Genomic DNA, 19,323 nt, shown 5'->3' with positions numbered 1-19,323 from the left:
GAATATCTATATATTTTATACAAGATATAGTTCTAGATGCTATAGTGTATACAAGGACATCCAAGAAGAGACATTAACTTTCCCCAAAGTCCAAGTTGTTTAAAAGAGCAAAATATTTTTAAAAGAAAGAGTTCAGAGTTTTTTGTATTGTACAGAGTTTAAACATTGTGTTTTAAAGAAAAAACAACAACAAGAAAATCCCTGATTAAGAGGTGTACAGTTCCTTCAGCACACACTTAAAATAACATACTTAACTTTATCAGATAACTGTGTTCTCAGTTGATGACTTTAACTACAGAGTATGAGGCCCTATCTCTGCACCTAGACAAGGGAGTTCAGTAACTTGAGCTCTGTGCTATTTTCCATGTTAATGATGTAATATGAGGGCTTTGCTGTTAGTAACACCTGACAAACAAGACTGCACTAAATTTAAAGAAGAATGATGGTTTATAATCCCCATTTATTCCAATATATACCACTTCTAAAAGAGAATGAAGCCAATAGTTGTTAAAGACCTACTCTATGCTCTGCATTGCACTAGAAACTTTCTGTTATGATCTCATTTAATCATCAAAGCAACAGAAACATTAGGCTAGGAACTTGCCCAAAGTCACAGTTTGTAAATGGTGAAGCCCCTAATACTCTTGTTGGTAGGCAGCATAGAAGTTTCGTAGAAAGAAAACTCATATACACTTACCTCATTTTATTTCATGGGCTCCTGTGTAACACTGGTTTGTAATCTTGCCTGCACCATTGGTATCACCTGGGGAGATTTTAGAACAACTAATGACTGGTCCCATCCCAGCTATTCTGATATAATTCCGCTGGAGTAGAACCTGGGCAATAGGACTTCTAAAAGTTCCCCCAGGTGGTTCTAACAGGCAGCCAAGGTTGAGAACTATCAATACTACAAGAGAAACGTTTGTCACTTGAGAAGCCTTTGAAACTGCTTTTTATCTCTGATAGAAACTAAATCAGGTGTGGTAGTGCCCTTGGTGATTTTTCCATATTTACAACTCAGGTAGCTACTCTGCTGATTTACTCAAAGGAACTACCAAATTGTCAGAGTTCAACATTTTATTCTAGGTTCCAAATTTATTAATACTTTAGTGCCATTGGATATTTCCAATGGGATCTTACTTTTCATATTTAATTTATTAAGGGAGTTGAACTGTGGCTAATCTTTTATAGTCAGTGGACAGAAACAATGACTTGTGTTTATAAATCTATGTACAGCTTGTACACACAAGCCTATGTACAAATGTTATCCTGTCACCTCTCCCCTCTAAAAAAAAACCCCTCGAACTAAACAAGTAGGAATGTAACAAATCCCTGTTAAAACGATGAGTAATTTATTTACCAACTTGAGAGAGAGCTAACTTGCCAATAGTTCTCTCCTAGACTGGACTGTAGATAACAGTGCAGAGGCATAAAAAATTCAAGGCAAGGTTAAAGTAATATAGAAAATGTTGGTGGGGGGAAAGTGGCAAAGAAGAGATGCGTAAGTGCTATATAGGAACAGTGGTTAGACAGAGAAGGTGGGATGTAAGAAACAGCTATTTAAAGTACAACAAACTACCACAATGAGGTATACCATTCCACAGCCACCATGATGGCTAAAACTGGTAAGACTGACAATTTTGGTGAGAAAGTGGAATGAAAGGAACTTTCATACATTGTTACTGGAGTGTAAATTGGTTCACCCACTTTGGAAAGGGGTCTGGTACTTTCCCCTATAATTCAACAATTGCACTCCTCAGTATTTACCCCCCTGAATGAAAATAGTATAAGATTGTTCATAGCAGTTTATTAACAACAGGCCAAAACTGGAAACCCAGGTGTATAACCACAGGAGAATGGATAAACTCTGATATATTCATACAAAGGATTACTATTCAGCTATAAAAAGGAATGAACCAGTGTGATACCTACAACAATATAGGTGAATCTCAGAAACATTATGCTAGGTGAAAGAAGAGTACATAAACAAAAGTTTTTGTTTATTTTTTTTGTTAAGAGTACTTAAACGAAAGAGTACATAATATATGGAGCCACTAATAGGAGGTTTTAGAGCTGGCCAAAGTAATGTGGTGCAAAAAAAACAGGACAGTGGTTGCCTCTGGGGGAATGGAAGTGGAGATGGGGCACGAGAGAACTTCGTAGAGTGATGGTAATATTCCACATCTTGATAGAGTTTAAAGTTCCACAGGTATATGCATTTGTCAAAATTCAGTCAATCTTCACTTAAAATTTGTGTATTTCATGGTATGAAAAGTTTAACTCAAAAGAAAAAAAGCTGCAAACAGATACTAAATTCTAACTAACAATATGATTTTGAAGTATTTGGGAAAAATGAACTGATATCTGCAATTTGAACCTTGAAACCTTGAAATGCATATACTAAGATAAATGGATAGACATATGACAGGAAAAGTATAATAAAATACTAATGATAGATTCTGGGTGGTGAGTACACAAGTGTTCACTCTAAGTCTTGCAATTTTCTGTATTTTTGAAATTTTTCATAATAAACTGTTGAAAAAATACAATAAACTGACACCATTATGAAAATGAATTGGCAAGTCAAAGACTGGGAGAAAATATTCATAAAACATATGCTTGACAAAGGACTTGTATTTTGAGTATACAAAAATCCCCTACTACTTAATAATAAAAAGACAACTCAACAGAAAATGAGCAAGGGCTTCGCTGGTGGCGCAGAGGTTAAGAATCTGCCTGCCAACGTAGGGGACACAGGTTCGAGCCCTGGTCCAAGAAGATCCCACATGCCGCGGAGCAACTAAGCCCGTGCACCACAACTACTGAGCCTGCAATCTAGAGTCCATGGGCCACAACTACTGAGCCTGGGGGCCACAACTACTGAGCCCATGTGCCACAACTACTGAAGCCCGTGCACCTAGAGCCCATGCTCCACAACAAGAGAAGCCGCCACAACGAGAAGACTGCACGCCGCAACAAAGAATAGCCCCCGCTCGCCACAACTACAGAAAGTCTGTGCACAGCAACGAAGACCCAACGCAGCCAAAAATAAATAAATAAAATAAATTTTAAAAAAAGAAAATGAACAAAAGATTCAAATAGACAATTCACAAAGGAAGCTATACACATGGCTAATAGCACTTGAAAAACTGCTCAGTGGCCATCAAGGAAATGCAAATTAAAATCACAGTTAAAACTGTTGGCAAGGGGCTTCCCTGGTGGTGCAGTGGTTAAGAATCCGCCTGCCAATGCAGGGGACATGGGTTCGAGCTCTGGTCCGGGAAGATCCCACATGCAGTGGAGCAAATAAGTCCATACACCATAACTACTGAGCCTGCGCTCTAGAGTTGGCAAGCCACAGCTACTGACCCCAAGTGCTACAACTACTGAAGCCTGCAAGCCTAGAGCCTGTGCTCCGCAACAAGAGAAGCCACCGCAATGAGAAACCCGCGCACCACAATGAAGAGCAGCCACCACTAGAGAAAGCTTGCGCACAACAACAAAGACCCAATGCAGCCAAAAATAAATAAATTAAATAAATAAATCTATTAAAAAAAACTGTTGGCAAGGATGTAGAGCAAATGTTGATGTGAATGTTGGTGTGATGACTTTGGAAGAATGTCTGGCAGTTTTTTAATAAGTTTAAACATACACTTACCCTATGACCCAGCAATTCCTTTTCTAGGTATTTACCCAAGAGAAATAAAAGCTAAGTCCACAAAAAAACTTTTGAACATGTATGTTTTTAGCAGATTTATTCATAACAGCCCAAACAGGAAAGAGTCTAGGTATCCATCACAAGATAAACAACCTATAGTACATTCATACAATAGACTATTACCCAACAATAACCAGGAATGAACTACTGATACATTCAACAACATGGATGAATCTCAAAAACATTAAAAATTATACATCACACATTAATTATATGCATACTGAAGTGTTTAGGTGTGAAGCACATTGATGTCTGCAACTTACTTTGAAATGCGTCAACAATGGATGGATCAATGGAAGGGATGAATATGTGATAAAATAAATATAGCATGGATTACCCTGGTGGCGCAGTGTTTAAGACTTGGTGCTTCCAATGCAGGGGGCCTGGGTTCGATGATCCCTGGTCAGGGAACTAGATCCCACATGCATGCCTCAACTAAGAGAGCCTGCCAGCTGCAACTAAACTAAGACCCGGTGCAACCAAATAAATAAAATAAATAAATAAATAAATATAAATGTGGTTAAAAAAAAAACAAATATAGCAAAATGTTAATTGTAGCATCTGGAGGATATGGATATGGGTGTTCACCATACAATCTTTCAACTTCTGTATACGTTTGAAATTTTTCATTTAAAAAATGTCAGAAAAAAATACAATGAACTGAATGAAGTTTACTGAAATCTAAAAAACTTTGGATCTGAGTATAAAACAAATCACTTATGATCAAATTTCATTTCACATAAAATTCAGGCAGCTGCATAAATGCTTTTCCTGATTCTAGAGTGTTGAATATTGTTTGAAATGAGAGTCATCATACAGGCTTGAAATACTTACACTTTCACATTAAAAAAAAAAAAAAAAAAAACCCAAGGAATTCCCTGGCAGTCCAGCGGTTGGGACTCCACGTTTCCATTGCCAGGGGCCCAGGTTCCCAGGTTCGATCCCTGGTCGGGGAACTGAGATCCTGCATGGCATATGGCCAAAGAAACAAAAACAAAAACAAAACAAAAAACAAAACAAAAAACCCCACCACCACAACAGCAATATCCATGGGAGAACAGACTTGTGCTTGCCAGTGGGGAGAGAGGGTGAGGGAGGGGTGGATTGGGAGTTTGGGATTAGCAGATGCAAACTACTACATACAGAGTGGATAAACAAGGTCCTACTGTGTAGCACAAGGAACTATTAATATATTCAATATCCTGTCATAAACCATAATGGAAAAGAATATGAAAAAGAATATATATATAATATAACTGAATCACTTTGCTGTCCAGAAGAAATTAACACGACATTGTAAATCAGCTATACTTAAATAAAATAAATTTTTAAAAAAATCTATGGTATTTTGAAGCAGTAAGATACAAGGCCAGGCTAGGGCAAAAAGGGCATTTCTTATGGTATTACTTCCACAGTGCTTTATACATTAGGCTAAATATTATACATATTATATTTATTTTATTAGTTTCAGTAAAACACTTGTGACTATATTATGTCTGTATTTTTAAAAAAGCATGCCCATTCTTTAAAAGGATGTGTCTACTTTGGGTAATATTTTGAAAGTAAAATTTACCGTTCTACACTATTCTATTATTAATTTTTAATCATGGCTAACAATTCATGATAACCAGCATTTTATTTTATTCAACCCATTTATTAAAAAAATGAAGACAAATTAGGTTCAGTGAAAAGACTGAAACAAGGGAAAGTCAGTGGGAAATTATTTCCGACATAAAGATTCTCTATCAGTTTTTAATATTTTGTTATATCCCATCACTAAAAACCATTCAATTTTAAAGCAAATCATATATGTATTTCCTCTTGGTTTGCAGAAACTGAGAACTGTATTGTACAAAAGCTATGCAAATTATCTAGAACCACACAATCTCATTGCAAATTATCTCTGGTTAAAGGACTATTTTCCTCTAAACTTCCAGTTCATTGTGGGCTAAAAATTTTGAAAAAAAACCCCAATAATAATAATAAAAATTACTAGAAAATGAAAAATATACAAAACACAAATTCCAATTTTTATAGATACAATAGACATAAACCTGCTTTAACAAACTGCTATGCAAGTTTCTAAAAACTCTGAATTTCTGAACTCATCTCCTCACAGACATAATAAATAGCTCATGGTCCAGCACTGTCTGCATACAACACTCTGAATGGCTCTGTTAGAGAATGATCTAAACATTCTGCTAGAAGAGAATGAGCAGTTCACTACCTAAATTTAGAGATATAGTTGGAGCCTGAAAAGTATACAGATTCTCATTATGTATATACAAATTTCCTATTTACCATACTCAGCAAAACCTTTTTCTCCTTCAGACACTGGGACAGTAAATGTTAATTTAAAATATAAAAATGATCACAAACTAAATTTTGCCTTACTACGTAGACAATTATAAAAAGACTTAAATGAATCAATTACTTTGATGAGGACCAACTATCATGGATAGTAAGGATTTGAGACTTCTAAATCTCAAAATTACATAAAATTGTCTATGAATAGATTTTTATAAAACGGCATGAATAATGAATAACGTATTTTGGGACTAACGACTGAAAGATAGTAAATACATAAAAGACATTATTTTCTGATGGATTCGTAATATTGTAGGGTAAGGATGACAAAGAGTTCTCCAAATCAAAACATCAGAAAAATCTATGCTTTACTGAGGCTGAAGGAATCATGCATTTATTCAATATATATTTGAGTGTTCACTATGTGCCAGGAAACAGGAATGCAATGGAGAACAAGACTGCTCCTGCCCTCAAGGAGTTCGCAGTCTTGTTATCCAATTAGCTACATAATAAAAGGCAATATAAAACAATATACTGTAATACAGTATAAGCATAGAAAGAATCTTGAGAGCACAACACAGCACTACCTTGCCCAGTTACTTCTACAGGGACCTAAAGTTGTGAGTCTTCGCTAGAGGAAAGAATGTAGTAGGATAGTTGATGGCTAGCTAATTTGCTAGCTACGCCTTCCATTTTGGCTACTGATCCAAATACTAAAGAAGGCGTTATCAAAAGCCTCTGAGTACTTAGAGCCCTCAGCTTCTACTGTTATCTTTTTCACAATATTGCAATTCCCTATATAAGACTGCTCATCTCAATGTCATTATACCCTAGGTATGATAGGACCCAACAATCACCAACCAGAGGTAGCACTGGCAGCTACCAACATGGACTACTCAGTAACTCAGAATCTCATTTCTGATGTATGACATTTCATTCTTTTATTATGAAATATGCTATATGGGCTTCTAGTCAAGGCTACCAATACTGTATAGAAAATAAAACTGATGTTAAGCACCATACTGTCAAAACTTGGAACATATTTCTAAAAATGTAAAGAAAAGAAAATGAAAACATAATTTGAAACAAAATTTCCTTCTTAATTTTCACCTCAGAGAACAAGTGTTTTTATAAGTTATTGCTTCCTTCCTCCCCTGAAACAAAACTCCATTTTAAAATAGATCTACTGAGACATGGGTCAAAATATGAATATTCATTAACTTTAGACAGACTAATGTAACTAAATCAGTAACTGTTCATGTAATTCAGCACTATTATACTGCCCTAGTTATCTGAGATCATTTGTGTAAAAGAGAGTAAAATACACATTGTTAGGCCAGATTTCTTGTTAGGAACACAGAACCTTAAGTTATTCTGGAAACATGTCATTTTACTACTTTTTTTAAAAAACGATTTCCTTTCATGCCCCCAATCCCAGGCAAAATAATTGCAAAAATGTACCCAGAAGATAAAGATGCATTTCCTTATGCTTGCTCTATTATACATTTGCAGTTGAATAAATGTTTCAACAGAGCCAGCCACCATTAGCAGAGAAAGTGTAATGACAATAACACTGGTGTTAGAATCACAAACACTGGGTTCAAATCACTATTCTTCAATTTATTACTTTTATGACCCTAGGCAGGTTACTTAACCTTATCAGCTTCAGCTTTTTCCTGGAGAAGAAATCCACCTTAGCTCAGAAGAAAATGACCTTTTTTTTAAATGAAAAAGTATCAGAACTGATGATTTTTCAGCAAAGGAAAGAATTAACCTCATCTAATAGGAAAGCCTGTTCTCTATTTCCTATTAATTCCTAAAATTTTATTTGGAAATTAGAACATTGCTAAATTAGAAAACAAATAAATCAGGGGGCTTCCCTTGTGGTGCAGTGGGTGGGAATCTGCCTGACAATGCAGGGGACACGGGTTCGATCCGTGGCCTGGGAAGGCTCCCACATGCCGCGGAGCAACTAAGCCTGTGTGCCATAACTACTGAGCCTGCGCTCTAGAGCCTGTGCTCTGCAACAAGAGAAGCCACGACAATGAGAAGCCTGCGCACCACTCGCTGCAACTAGAGAAAGCCGGCGCACAGAACAAAGACCCAACACAGCCAAAAATAAAAACAAATAAATTTATTAAAAAAAATAAAAATAAAAAGCAGAATTTTTTACATGCACCTTGGGATGTAAATTAACTGTTGTAAAAATAAGTATTATTTCTGGATATAAAAAAACGAGCTCAAATATTAAAAGCAAATGCTCTTAAAATAAAGATAAATTTCAGTTGGATTCAATTATCATAGCTCCTCGAAGTGAAAATGTACGTGTGTATACAAGAGTTTTAAACTTATTAGTGTTTTCTTTTTTTAAAATTAGCAATATGAAAAATGAATACCCTTACCCCAAAAGGAAAAACAGCCTTGTCTGGTAAAATGGAAGAAATTTAGGTGCCACTTTGCCAAAAATTAAAGCTATCTACCAAATGGTTCCAACTGTAAACAGATGAATGCTATCAACGGAATATCTTGCACGGATTTCTCAAGGCCATATGAAATGTAATAAGGCTTAGCAATGGAGTAACAAAAATACAAAGCAGAAGACTGAAACCCAGCTCTCAGTTAAAATAATAGGAAATTTTAAAAAGAAAAAAACAAAAACTAAAGTTAGGATTAAGACCTAAGTATACCTGCCATTTCCTAACAACTTAATACAGCTTTTGTTTTCTATTTCTGTCCTTTCCAAGTACAAAAACTTAAATTTTAAGGAAAAAACAAACAAAAAAAAGCTTTAGCCCTTACATTTTTTCAGTTAAAACATCCAGCGGTAATTTCAAATTTTCAAGTTTTGCATAGCCTCTCAGATTGACTTATTAATTGTACAATATTGGTTCGATTCTGAAACCTTGTTACCTGTGAATTTCACCTGTGATTTAACAGTAGCTTAAAATTCTTCAAAAGTAAAATGCACTTGAATATCAGAAATGTTAAAAATATGACAAATGGGGACCTTCCTGGTGGCGCAGTGGTTGGGAGTCTGCCTGCCGATGCAGGGGACACGGGTTCGGGCCCTGGTCTGGGAGGATCCCGCATGCCGCGGAGCGGCTAGGCCCGTGCGCCACAACTACTGAGTCTGCGCTCTGGAGCCCACGAGCCACAACTACTGAGCCCGCACGCCTAGAGCCCCCCCCCCAAAATATATGACAAATGTACACCTTAGAACTGAGCAAATATGGTAATAATATTTCCTATTAATCAACTATTAAACTTCTGCAGTTAAAGCAAGGTGCTGTGTGTGTGTGTGTGTGGTATTGCATGTTCTGCAGTCTTGTGCTCATATCTTTATACATAATTGCAGGGATTCTACAAAGTACACCAAAGCATTAATAACAGGGTTTTAATGGGGAATATCTTCTTGGTTTTCCATTTACTTATAAAATTTCATTAAAATAATACATTGTTTTACACAATCACAAAATAAAATGCTTTCATAATTCCTACAATACGGCTCTCCAAATTTTCATACCTACTGCTAAGAAACACATCACCAAGAACTGAAACACATAAGATCTGCACTATTCTGAGTCAACAAGCCCACCAGGTGCAGCTGTGCAGATTACATCTGGCCAAAAGGGCAAGGGGGTTGGGGGGACTGAAACCAGTTTGCCCTTCTCCAGTGAAGCTTGCAAGGGGTCTGGCTAGTCCAGAAGTATTTATTACGCAGAAGAGGCAAAAATAGTACCACGATTCAAAAGTTTACAGCAAATATCGTCCTTCTAGGTCAGTACAAATTGCCTTAAACGTCAGCATTAGAAACATTCCCCTTATTCGAAGAGCCTTAACATTAGAAAAGCATGACTTTTTGTTTGTTTGTTTTTCGGTACACGGGCCTCTCACTGTTGTGGCCTCTCCTGTTGCGGAGCACAGGCTCCGGACGCGCAAGCTCAGCGGCCATGGCTCACAGGCCCAGCCGCTCCGCGGCACGTGCGATCTTCCCGGACCGGGGCACGAACCCGTGTCCCCTGCATCGGCAGGCAGACTCTCAACCACTGCGCCCCCAGGGAAGCCCAGAAAAGCATGACTTTTATAAGATTCTTAGGTACCCAGGAGTGTCCTCTTCCTTCTCTTCCATTCCAGTACAGGTAATATCAAAGCAAAGTTTATGAGAATCTGGAATCAAGAAACATGCCTCTGACAGGAAAAGAATGAGGCACCTCATGGAAAGAATTAGTGAGGATATAGCAGAGACCACCTAAGATAAAAGACAAGAAGTTGAAGCAATCACTCTTCCAATCACTAATATTTAATCAAATATCTAGAGTATTCTAGGACAGAATCTATAAAAGAAAGTCCTTTCTATTAAAGTAGCTTCCTGGGGCTTCCCTGGTGGCGCAATGGTTAAGAATACACCTGCCAATGCAGGGAACACGGGTTCGAGCTCCGGTCCAGGAAGATCCCACATGCCGCGGAGCAACTAAGTCCGTGCGCCACAACTACTGAGCCTGCGCTCCAGAACCCGCCACACACAGCTACTGACGCCCGCGCGCCTAGAGCCCATGCTCTGTAACGAGAAGCCAACGCAATGAGAAGCCCGCGCACCACAACGAAGAGTAGCCCCTGCTCGCCGCAATCAGCGAAAACTGGCGCACAGCAACAAAGACCCAATGCAGCCAAAAATAAATAAATAAATAAAATTAATTTAAATAAATAAAGTAACTTTCTGGATTGCAGTCCAACCTTTTAAAAGCTTGTATTACAGATATTTTCAAATATACACAAAATCAGAGAAAACAGTAAAATGAATCCTCATTAATCTAATTCAACAAATTATGTTTGCCAATCGTATCTATCTCTCCTCAACTGTTTTGTGGCGTGGGGGGAGGGAGGGTGGAGTACACTTCGTTTCACCTGTAAATATGTCAATACATATCTCTACAGATAAGGGCTTTATATTACCACAATGTCATAAATATACCTAAGAAAATTCACAATAATTCCTTAATATTTTTTAACACCAAGTACGTGGTCAAATTTCCCTGATTTTCTCAAAAGTGGTTTTTTTACAGTTGTTTTGTTCACATCTGGATCCAAAGAAAGTCCACACATTGCATTTGGTTGACAGCTTTTTATCTGTAACAGCTCACCCCCCGCACCCCTTTGCTTTCTCCTCCACTCCATGCCATTTATTTGTTGAAAATTCTAGTTATTCAATAAAAATTCCCACATTCTGTATTTAGCTGATTGCTACTTGTGGTGTAAAGTAGTATATTATAAAGTTTAATCATTGGCTTTGCAGTATGGAGGAGAGGGGGAAAAACAGATGGGGTCTGTAACCAAAACGTTTCACACAAGTGCTACTTGTCTTTTAAAAAAAGTGGGGGGAGGAATCGAGCTTGAAAGAAAAATCTATCAGAAGATGCTATCAGGAAAGCTAAGAAGGTGCCAAATCCATGTGTTTTTATAAAACTATCCATTTTATTATGTTACACAATGTTAGTTACAGCTCTCTGTTAGTATGTCAAAGTGAAATGGTAGTATTCAATAACCATATAATATGAAAGGTATATTTAAAAGAAAGGTAATAGTCACCTGCAATTGGCAATACAATGTAATTCACTTATTTTTGCTTGGGGCAAAAAACTAGAACTTTTTTCCAAAAGTATAAAAAGATTGCTTGGTACTTTGAAACATGCTCCTATGAAAAATAAAAAGATAGCTTTGCAACATTATTCTGATTCTTAGTCAAACGTTATTTAACCCTAGCATGAGAGATTGATGTGACCTACAAATAACACACAGAATTATTGGTAGACCAGCAGAGTGGGCTAAACATCCATATGTAATATAATGGCACCAAGTGCAGATAAATACTCTGTAAGACCTACTGGCATTTAAGGAAAGGCCTGCTGGGCCTTGTCCACTTGGTGAACAGCTGCTTACCCTTCGCAGCCCACCTCAGGTAGGAAAGTTCTTCCCATGCATATAAGATTAATCCCTCTTCCCTTCTGAGCTATGGTCTCCAACTCTGGCTGAAGAGCTTTTAAATACTGTGGACAAAGAATGTTGCCTGCCATATGAGTGAACAAAGGATGTTGAGGCCATCAAGCCATCAGTCACTGCAGCCACCCCCAATGGTGCACCCTGAGGGGATTCAAGATGGGGAAAAACAGGATACTGGCCCTAGATAGCTAAGGCGCATCTCAAAGGAATAATTTCAATAAGCCCAGAGTCTTGCATCTTCTCATACACAGAACAGCACTAAATTCAATAACTTGAGATGTCTGTTTTTCTTTAATTGGCAGTAATCTTTTGATGTTTCGACCACTTGGGGTTTTTTTTGCAAAAACTCCTATATATCCTGGCTCCTCCCTTACATCTTCACAACAGTCCCTCAGAGCTGTATGAGAGGTTGTCTTACTGAGGGTTTAAGTCCTCAGTAAGTCTGTCAAGTAAAACATAATTCTCAACTTTTAGGTTGTGCATTTTTTTTCAGTCAACAGCATTATGCTCTTAAGAGCATTATGGTCTTCAGGTCCCTGTCCTCAAGGACCTACAGCCTAACCGAGAAAGATAATATGTAAACAAACAAATAAAAAAAACAAAATTCAGTGAAATAGGTGCTCTAGTAGTAGTCTGTATAAGAGATATAGGGACTTAAAGAACTGATCTGATCTATCTGGGTGTCGGGTTGAATGAGAAAAGGTTTCAGAGGTGGCTCCATGAAGGAGGGGCTTATCTAAATAATTTTTGCATCTCTACCAGCCAACATCCCTCACTAAAACTTGGTGACAGCCAGCCTCAAAGTTGATACACTTAGAGGTCCTGACTCAAGTGTTTTTTATTTTTACTCCACTTCAGAAACCCACTCCCAAGGCTGCACACTCGATCATGTTAACACTGGAACTGCCCCACCTCTGAATCCATTAACCCCAACATTCGTCTGTCTGATCACAGTCTTCAATCCCTCTACATCATTCACTATCACTTTTACCTCGTCAAGTCCACCAGTCTCTCGGTGTCTCCATTTTACCTCAGTTCATCATTTTCCTTAACTATATTTTTCTACTGTATTATTCTAAAATTTGCTGTATTTTTCTTTTTTTTGTATCTTGATGTATACTTCTATTCCTGCATTTATCATACAGCATTATAATTTATATGAAAATTTGTTTGCTTTCTCTATTAGATCATAACTTTCCTTAGAACAGTAATTGGATTCTTTTTCTCAGTCCTGCATCCTTAGCACCCAGAACAGAGCCTGGCCCATAATAATTGCTCAGTAAATGTTGGTGCAAGTGTTCTTGTCATTTTCACCACTATTTCCATGAGCGCTCCAAAGGCAGAACCTATATTTTACCTGAGCATTTCCTATAATTCCTACTGGAGTGCCTCACACATATCAGAGCCTCAGGGAGCATTTGTTGAATTGTAAAAGGTTGAAATGTTATTAGAAAATGTATAAGACATATAAAAATATGTTCTCTTCTCTATTTTGGTATTATTATTTTAACAATCATTTAAGTTAACCAAATGGTTATGAGGCAAATGTAAACAATGTTCATCATGGCAGAGGCAAAATGATGTAATGGAAAGCCCTGGACAGAAGTCAGGAGGCCTGCATTTCAGTCTTGGCTCTGCCACTCATGATCTACAAATAACTATCTCTGTAAGCCTTATTTTCCTCATTTATTAAAATGGGCTTTGACCAGAATTTGATTCTTGATCATCTGAGGTTCCCTAACTAACATGCTATGGCTCATAAAATTTTTTTTAATTACAGAAGTGATACACTCTCAATATAAAAAATTGTACATGCCCTACTGAATTGTTTAGATAAAGGAAAATTCCCACTCTCCACCCTATTTTCATAACTGTCCAGAGGTATCCACTCTCAGCAGTTCCTTCTGTACCTTTAAGGCATTCTTCATGCATAAGCAAGTACAGTGCTAAGATCGCTGATTTTATTTACCAACTTGACAGTCCCATAAGTTCTAATGGAACCTTGACAAAATGAAAAAGAACTATAAACACCTTGATAGCAGAAAGATAATTACTACTCAAAAGGCCAAGAGTAGGAAAAAATTAAAACACAGATAGAAATAAATACTTAAAATTTGGTGTGTCACCCCACCCTGGTTGTGCAATGTAATGTGAATAAAAGGTATATGACACGATAAGAAACTTAAGGTGGGAAGAAATGTGGGAGGCATGGGAATTGTGGGGAAAGGAGAGAGAATGATACCAATGTCGCAACCACTGAAGGATGTAAAAAGGGTCCCCCCACAAAAAAAAATCACAAAATTCTAAATGGTAAAATAGCAAACACAATTCTGAAATACATTATGAACTTAAGGATAGAGTCCACTGTAGAAGAGGAAGTAGTTGTTTTCCTATGCTAAATCCAACCCAGAGACAAATGTAGATTAACACATGTCCTTGATTTCCTTGACAACAGCATCCTTTGAAGATCAACATCTATGTCCAATAAGGGTATCTGCATATTACAAGGCCAAAGGTGAAATAATTACATTTCTAACCAGTTCCCTCTGATAGTGTGGAAAATATATCACAGGATGATCATCATAAGAATTTTTTTAAAAGACAGTAAGAGAAAAATAGGTCATTGGGAAAGTAGGAAACTTGATTCCCAAGAATACTCTCGGGAAAAGTGCGATCTAATGGCTGGACTGTTAACTTCCCTTTCATCTAGTACCAGAGACTATTTAAACATTAAGGAAGATGTTAGGTAGAGAACCAAGCTTTAACTTCTGTACCCAGCTAAACGAGATAGATTTTACCTAGACACATCCCCAGTTTTACCTTATGGTGTAAAGCAATACCACTCTAGACCTTAAAGAATGTTTATAGATAAGGACAGAAGCCTGGACAAGGATCCCGTTTCTGCAAGGCTAACTAACACATTACTGAAATAAGTCCACTTTTAAAAACAGAATAAAAATACAATTCCATAATATATGTCACAAACCCAACAACATTTAACTATAAATTACCTAATGACAATTACAGCATTAAAAAAATTAACACTTACAGTCTTATCTGGTATTTTTACAACCTAAATAGAGTATGATGGGTAAAAACTAAAACTACAATTTAGAATTAATTTGTAAGAAGAGAAAATGATGAATTATTTTTTATTCCATAATGTAATTTTAACACCATGGTACATAGTGTAAAGTCTGTCAAGAAGTTGAAAATTGTTAAAAGTCCAGGAATCGACCTGTAATGTCTTCATTAAAAAAAAAAAAGATTAGTCAAGGATAAGTGAATTCTAGGACTATAAACTTTACCAAATCTACCTTGTCTCCAGACATGAAAAAACACGAACAGAAATAAGGAACTAAAATCATTCTGGTTTCCTGCACCCTTTAGGTTAGGAGGAACAGTATTTCCTGACACCGGAAAATGGCAATTCAGAGGCTGAAGCTACGGTTTTCAAATGTGGGTAGAATATCATTGTAAGAACCCTGAAGATTCTTAAGAGAAGTTTTCATTACCTGACAGATCTACCTTAGTTAGAACATTGCATAAAACTAAATATATAAAGCAGTATGGCACTTCTCAAACTTTTCTACTTCAGAGTCCGAAAAATGTTATGACCTCTCTGTTTTATCTCATCACCTCTTTCTCACTAAACCCAATGAAAACCTCCAAGCCCACAGACACAAATTGGTTTAGGAAGCTGAACGTCTGCAGTGGTCAATATAAGTCAGAAGTGGCTTGTGTGCTACTTCCTGACTACAAAGTCTCAGCACTCAGTACATTCCATCTACACTTCAAAGTGAAGAAATTATGTGGGAATCAGAAATCTCCATTCGACAGGATAGCCCCCTCAGATCTACCCAGCCTCACCCTGAGTGAGCTGAGCTACTCGGACCACTGTCTCTGTAAAATATAATTTTTTTAAAGAATTTTATGATACAGTATCTGAAGTCTTTGCAGGAAAGCCAGTAACTAAGATATGATCAATAACTACTCCTCATAACTGGCCTTAAAAGCAAACTGTAACAGTTGGAGCCCCAAAGCCAACTCTCCACTAAATTTTACAATTTAGGATTCTCCATGCTGGAAAATTGTTAAATTCTTTGATATTCATCCTTAACCAAAATACCCATTTCAATTCTAAGAAGACAAAAATGAGGAAGTCAAAACATACACCTACTTTCCTTCTTGCCACATACCTTCGCACATGCCAAATTACTATTGCAGAGATCCACTATGCTAACCATTATTCCAAAGGGTTCCTAAGCATCTCAAAAAGAGGTACCTTGGTTCCTGATGATTATTCTATAATGGAAAAATGATTTCTCAGAATATTGTCATCCTGGACAAATAAGCCAGTAATGGAAATATTTTGTTGTCTATGTTTCTACTTACCCTCAGTAACATCCTGGGGGTTAGAAGTCCGGTCACTAGCTGGATCCAGTGCAACAGTCGCCAGTGAACTGGTGGCTCCAGACATCTCACTTATAGGCTCACTACGGCTTGTTTCAGGTACACTTTCCCGGGAGCTAAATCTTACCCGGGAACTGGATCGAGAACTGAGGTCCGGGCTGGTGTCTGACCAACCTGGAATGTCATCAATCTTTGTTGGTGTCACCATGAACCGAACTGAAGCCATCTTGGTGGTGTTTTCTGAAGGATGCATTTTTTCTTTTTCTTTTCCTTTATAAGGACAAAGAAAAAAGAAAAAACCCTGCAAAACCCTTCCTCCTACGGTAGCAATTTTGGTTGCAAAAATAGAAAAGATAACTTAAAAAAAACCTCTCAATTACCTTGATTTACACCACACAAAAAGCCACTATATATAAGAATCTTCTACTCAGAATTCAAGCCGCCTGTCCTAAAAAGTGCACTACCAGCAGCTGAAAAATATTTAAGGAAAAAAAAAAAAAAAGACAAACGATGCCAATCTCGTGTAACTTCGTTCCTTCAGAATGAAGAGCTATCTAGTTATCTCCCCTGGTCCAGGGATGCGGGCAGACAGCCATGGTCTCAGAGAAGCAGGTGACGAAGCCTTTCTCTCCTCGACCTTAAGGTTTCTGCCGAGGTAGTTAGTCCCTTATCTGTAAATGTCCCACGGCTAGATGAGCAAAGTGCGCAGAGGCCCACCCTTATCAGGCGAATATAGACAGTATAGATCAGATTGCGAAACGGTGTACATCCGACCACCTGTTGTGTATCAGGTGAATACCCCACAGGTCTGGCTGGGAGGAGATGGGTGTAGAGCCACCCGATGTTTTTGAGGCCGATAATCCACTTGGGTCTGGTGGGAGAGGTGAGCATGCATAACGGGGAAAATATCCCACACTATGGATGGAGGAGAATGAGACAAGGGTGAGGAGAGGAGGTTGCAGGGGCAAAGCGGATTCCTGCCTCCGAGAGGTCTGCGGGGGTGGCCCTCCCGCTCTTCTGGAAGAAAGGTCCCTGGGATCTGGGAGGAGGCGGCTAGCGGATCGAGACTCCGCGGACTGCAGTTCAGGGTCGTGGCAGGTAGCTGCTAGTCCATCGAGCCCCCGATCGGTTTGCTGGGTTTCTCCTGCGTGTGACAGGACGAGCCACCCCTTTGCCGGAGACGCTTTCCTCCCCTACCAGGGCCCCGGCGCAAGGTCAGCCCCTCGCTGTTCTTCCTTCGGGTCCTAACAGAAGAGGAGACGGACTCGCAGGCTGGCCCTGGCTGAGCAGGAGGGAGCGGCGAGGATGAGGGTAGGAGGAGGTCGCAGGTGCGGGATCCCGGCGCCAGCTGATTCGGATGCGCGCGCAGCTGTTGTTTACCAGCGGGTAACTGTTTCCGAGCCGCGGCGGGCGCAGGGGGGCTCGGGCTGCCGGGGAGGTAGCCTCCTCCCCGGTCAGATACCAGAGCAGCAGTTACGTGACCTCGCCGCCCCCGGCCCCGGGCCCGGCGGGCTGTGCCGGCGCCGCCGCAGCCCCTCCCTTTCCTCCCCGCTCGTTCCTCATTCGAGGTTAACGGTCCGAAGAGAAACCTGGGGGAGCGGTCGGAGGGCGGCACAATCCCACGAGCGCCCGAAAGCCCCGCCCAGTTTCTGCAGCCCGCGAGGTGGCGGAGAGCTCCGCGCATGCGCTCGCCCGGGTCGCAGCAGGACTGGCGGACAAGGGGCGGGGCCGAGCGTGGGAGGCCCGGAGCACGACGGGAATTGTAGTTGGGTGTGGGGTCCGGAGCTGCCTGCAACTGAGAAAACAAACGTTTTTCGCTCTTGGTCTTGCTGTGTTGTGGTCCTGCTGTGTTGCACAAACTCATTCTGGAGGTGGAGGTATTTCATGGAGCAGGCGATGCCCCTCAGACCCTCAGAAACCATCTCTCTTTACTAAGAGTGTCCCTGAAAATACCACTCATAATTTCTTTAAAAATTATAAACCTCTCAATACCATATATCTCCAATATATGGTATATATTGGGTAGGACCCTCATTGGAGTTTTTACGTAGTGGTCTATTATAAAGCATTGTATGCTCAAATTTATATAGTTTGGGCTACCTTATTTTTTCTTGTCCTTTAAAAAGTGCTTTTTTTTTTTTACAATGTATACATCTGTCAAATCATCACAGTTGTACACCTTAAATATATACAATTTTGTCAATTTTACCTCAGTAAAACTGGAAAAAAATGCTGTATTCATTTTCTAGTCAGACTGAAAGCTCCATTAAAGAAAGTGTCTTTAATCTTAGACCTGGAGAAGCCATTGAGACACTCTCTTGACTCCATTCAGTGTCTTCCCTACTACTGCCACCAGAATATTTTTCTTAGAATGTTTATTTAATGCATGAATAGAAGTGTTCAATAAATTTGACTCATCAATGTTTTGTTTGAAAATTATTTCCTAGAGCTTTGATCAAGACATTAATTTTAATTTTAGTTTTTCATTGAAGCACAGTTGATTTACAATGCTTTGCCAATCTCTGCTGTACAGCAAAGTGACTCGGTTATACACAGAGACATCCTTTTTTTTAATATTCTTTTCCATTATGGTTTATCACAGGATATTGAATATGGTTCCCTGTGCTATACCACAGGACCTTGTTATTTACCCAGACATTTAAATTCAACAATCTGGGCCCTGGCTTTGCCTGAGTCCTTGCTCGGCACAAGTGGGAATGTTTTAAGATCATCCCTAGTAATAGATCACAACTGTATTTAAGATGTGAGCCAGTAAATTCCCTTTTATCAAATGACACACAAAGTCCAATGTCCGGTTTAAAAGATTCAGGTAACAGAATGGAAACTAAATTCCTATTTAAAATGTAAATCTCCTCAAAGCTTGATTC

At 38.8% G+C, this 19,323-nt stretch overlaps 1 protein-coding gene across 1 annotated transcript in view; it reads right to left on the bottom strand.

Annotated features, from left to right (window-relative positions):
- SLC12A6 (solute carrier family 12 member 6) overlaps window positions 1-18,004 on the bottom strand; it is an 88,099-nt gene extending 70,095 nt beyond the window's left edge. The window contains exon 1 of the mRNA XM_060096546.1: window positions 16,418-18,004. Coding sequence (XP_059952529.1) covers window positions 16,418-16,688 — 271 coding nt within the window. The 5' untranslated portion in view covers window positions 16,689-18,004. The remainder of the gene's footprint in view (window positions 1-16,417) is intronic.
- Window positions 18,005-19,323: the final 1,319 nt, after the last annotated feature.

The sequence above is a fragment of the Mesoplodon densirostris genome, chromosome 4, assembly GCF_025265405.1.
Source record: "Mesoplodon densirostris isolate mMesDen1 chromosome 4, mMesDen1 primary haplotype, whole genome shotgun sequence".
NCBI lineage: Eukaryota > Metazoa > Chordata > Mammalia > Artiodactyla > Ziphiidae > Mesoplodon > Mesoplodon densirostris.
Note: the sequence above shows the minus strand (reverse complement) of the source record. Positions and strands in the feature narration are given on the sequence as shown.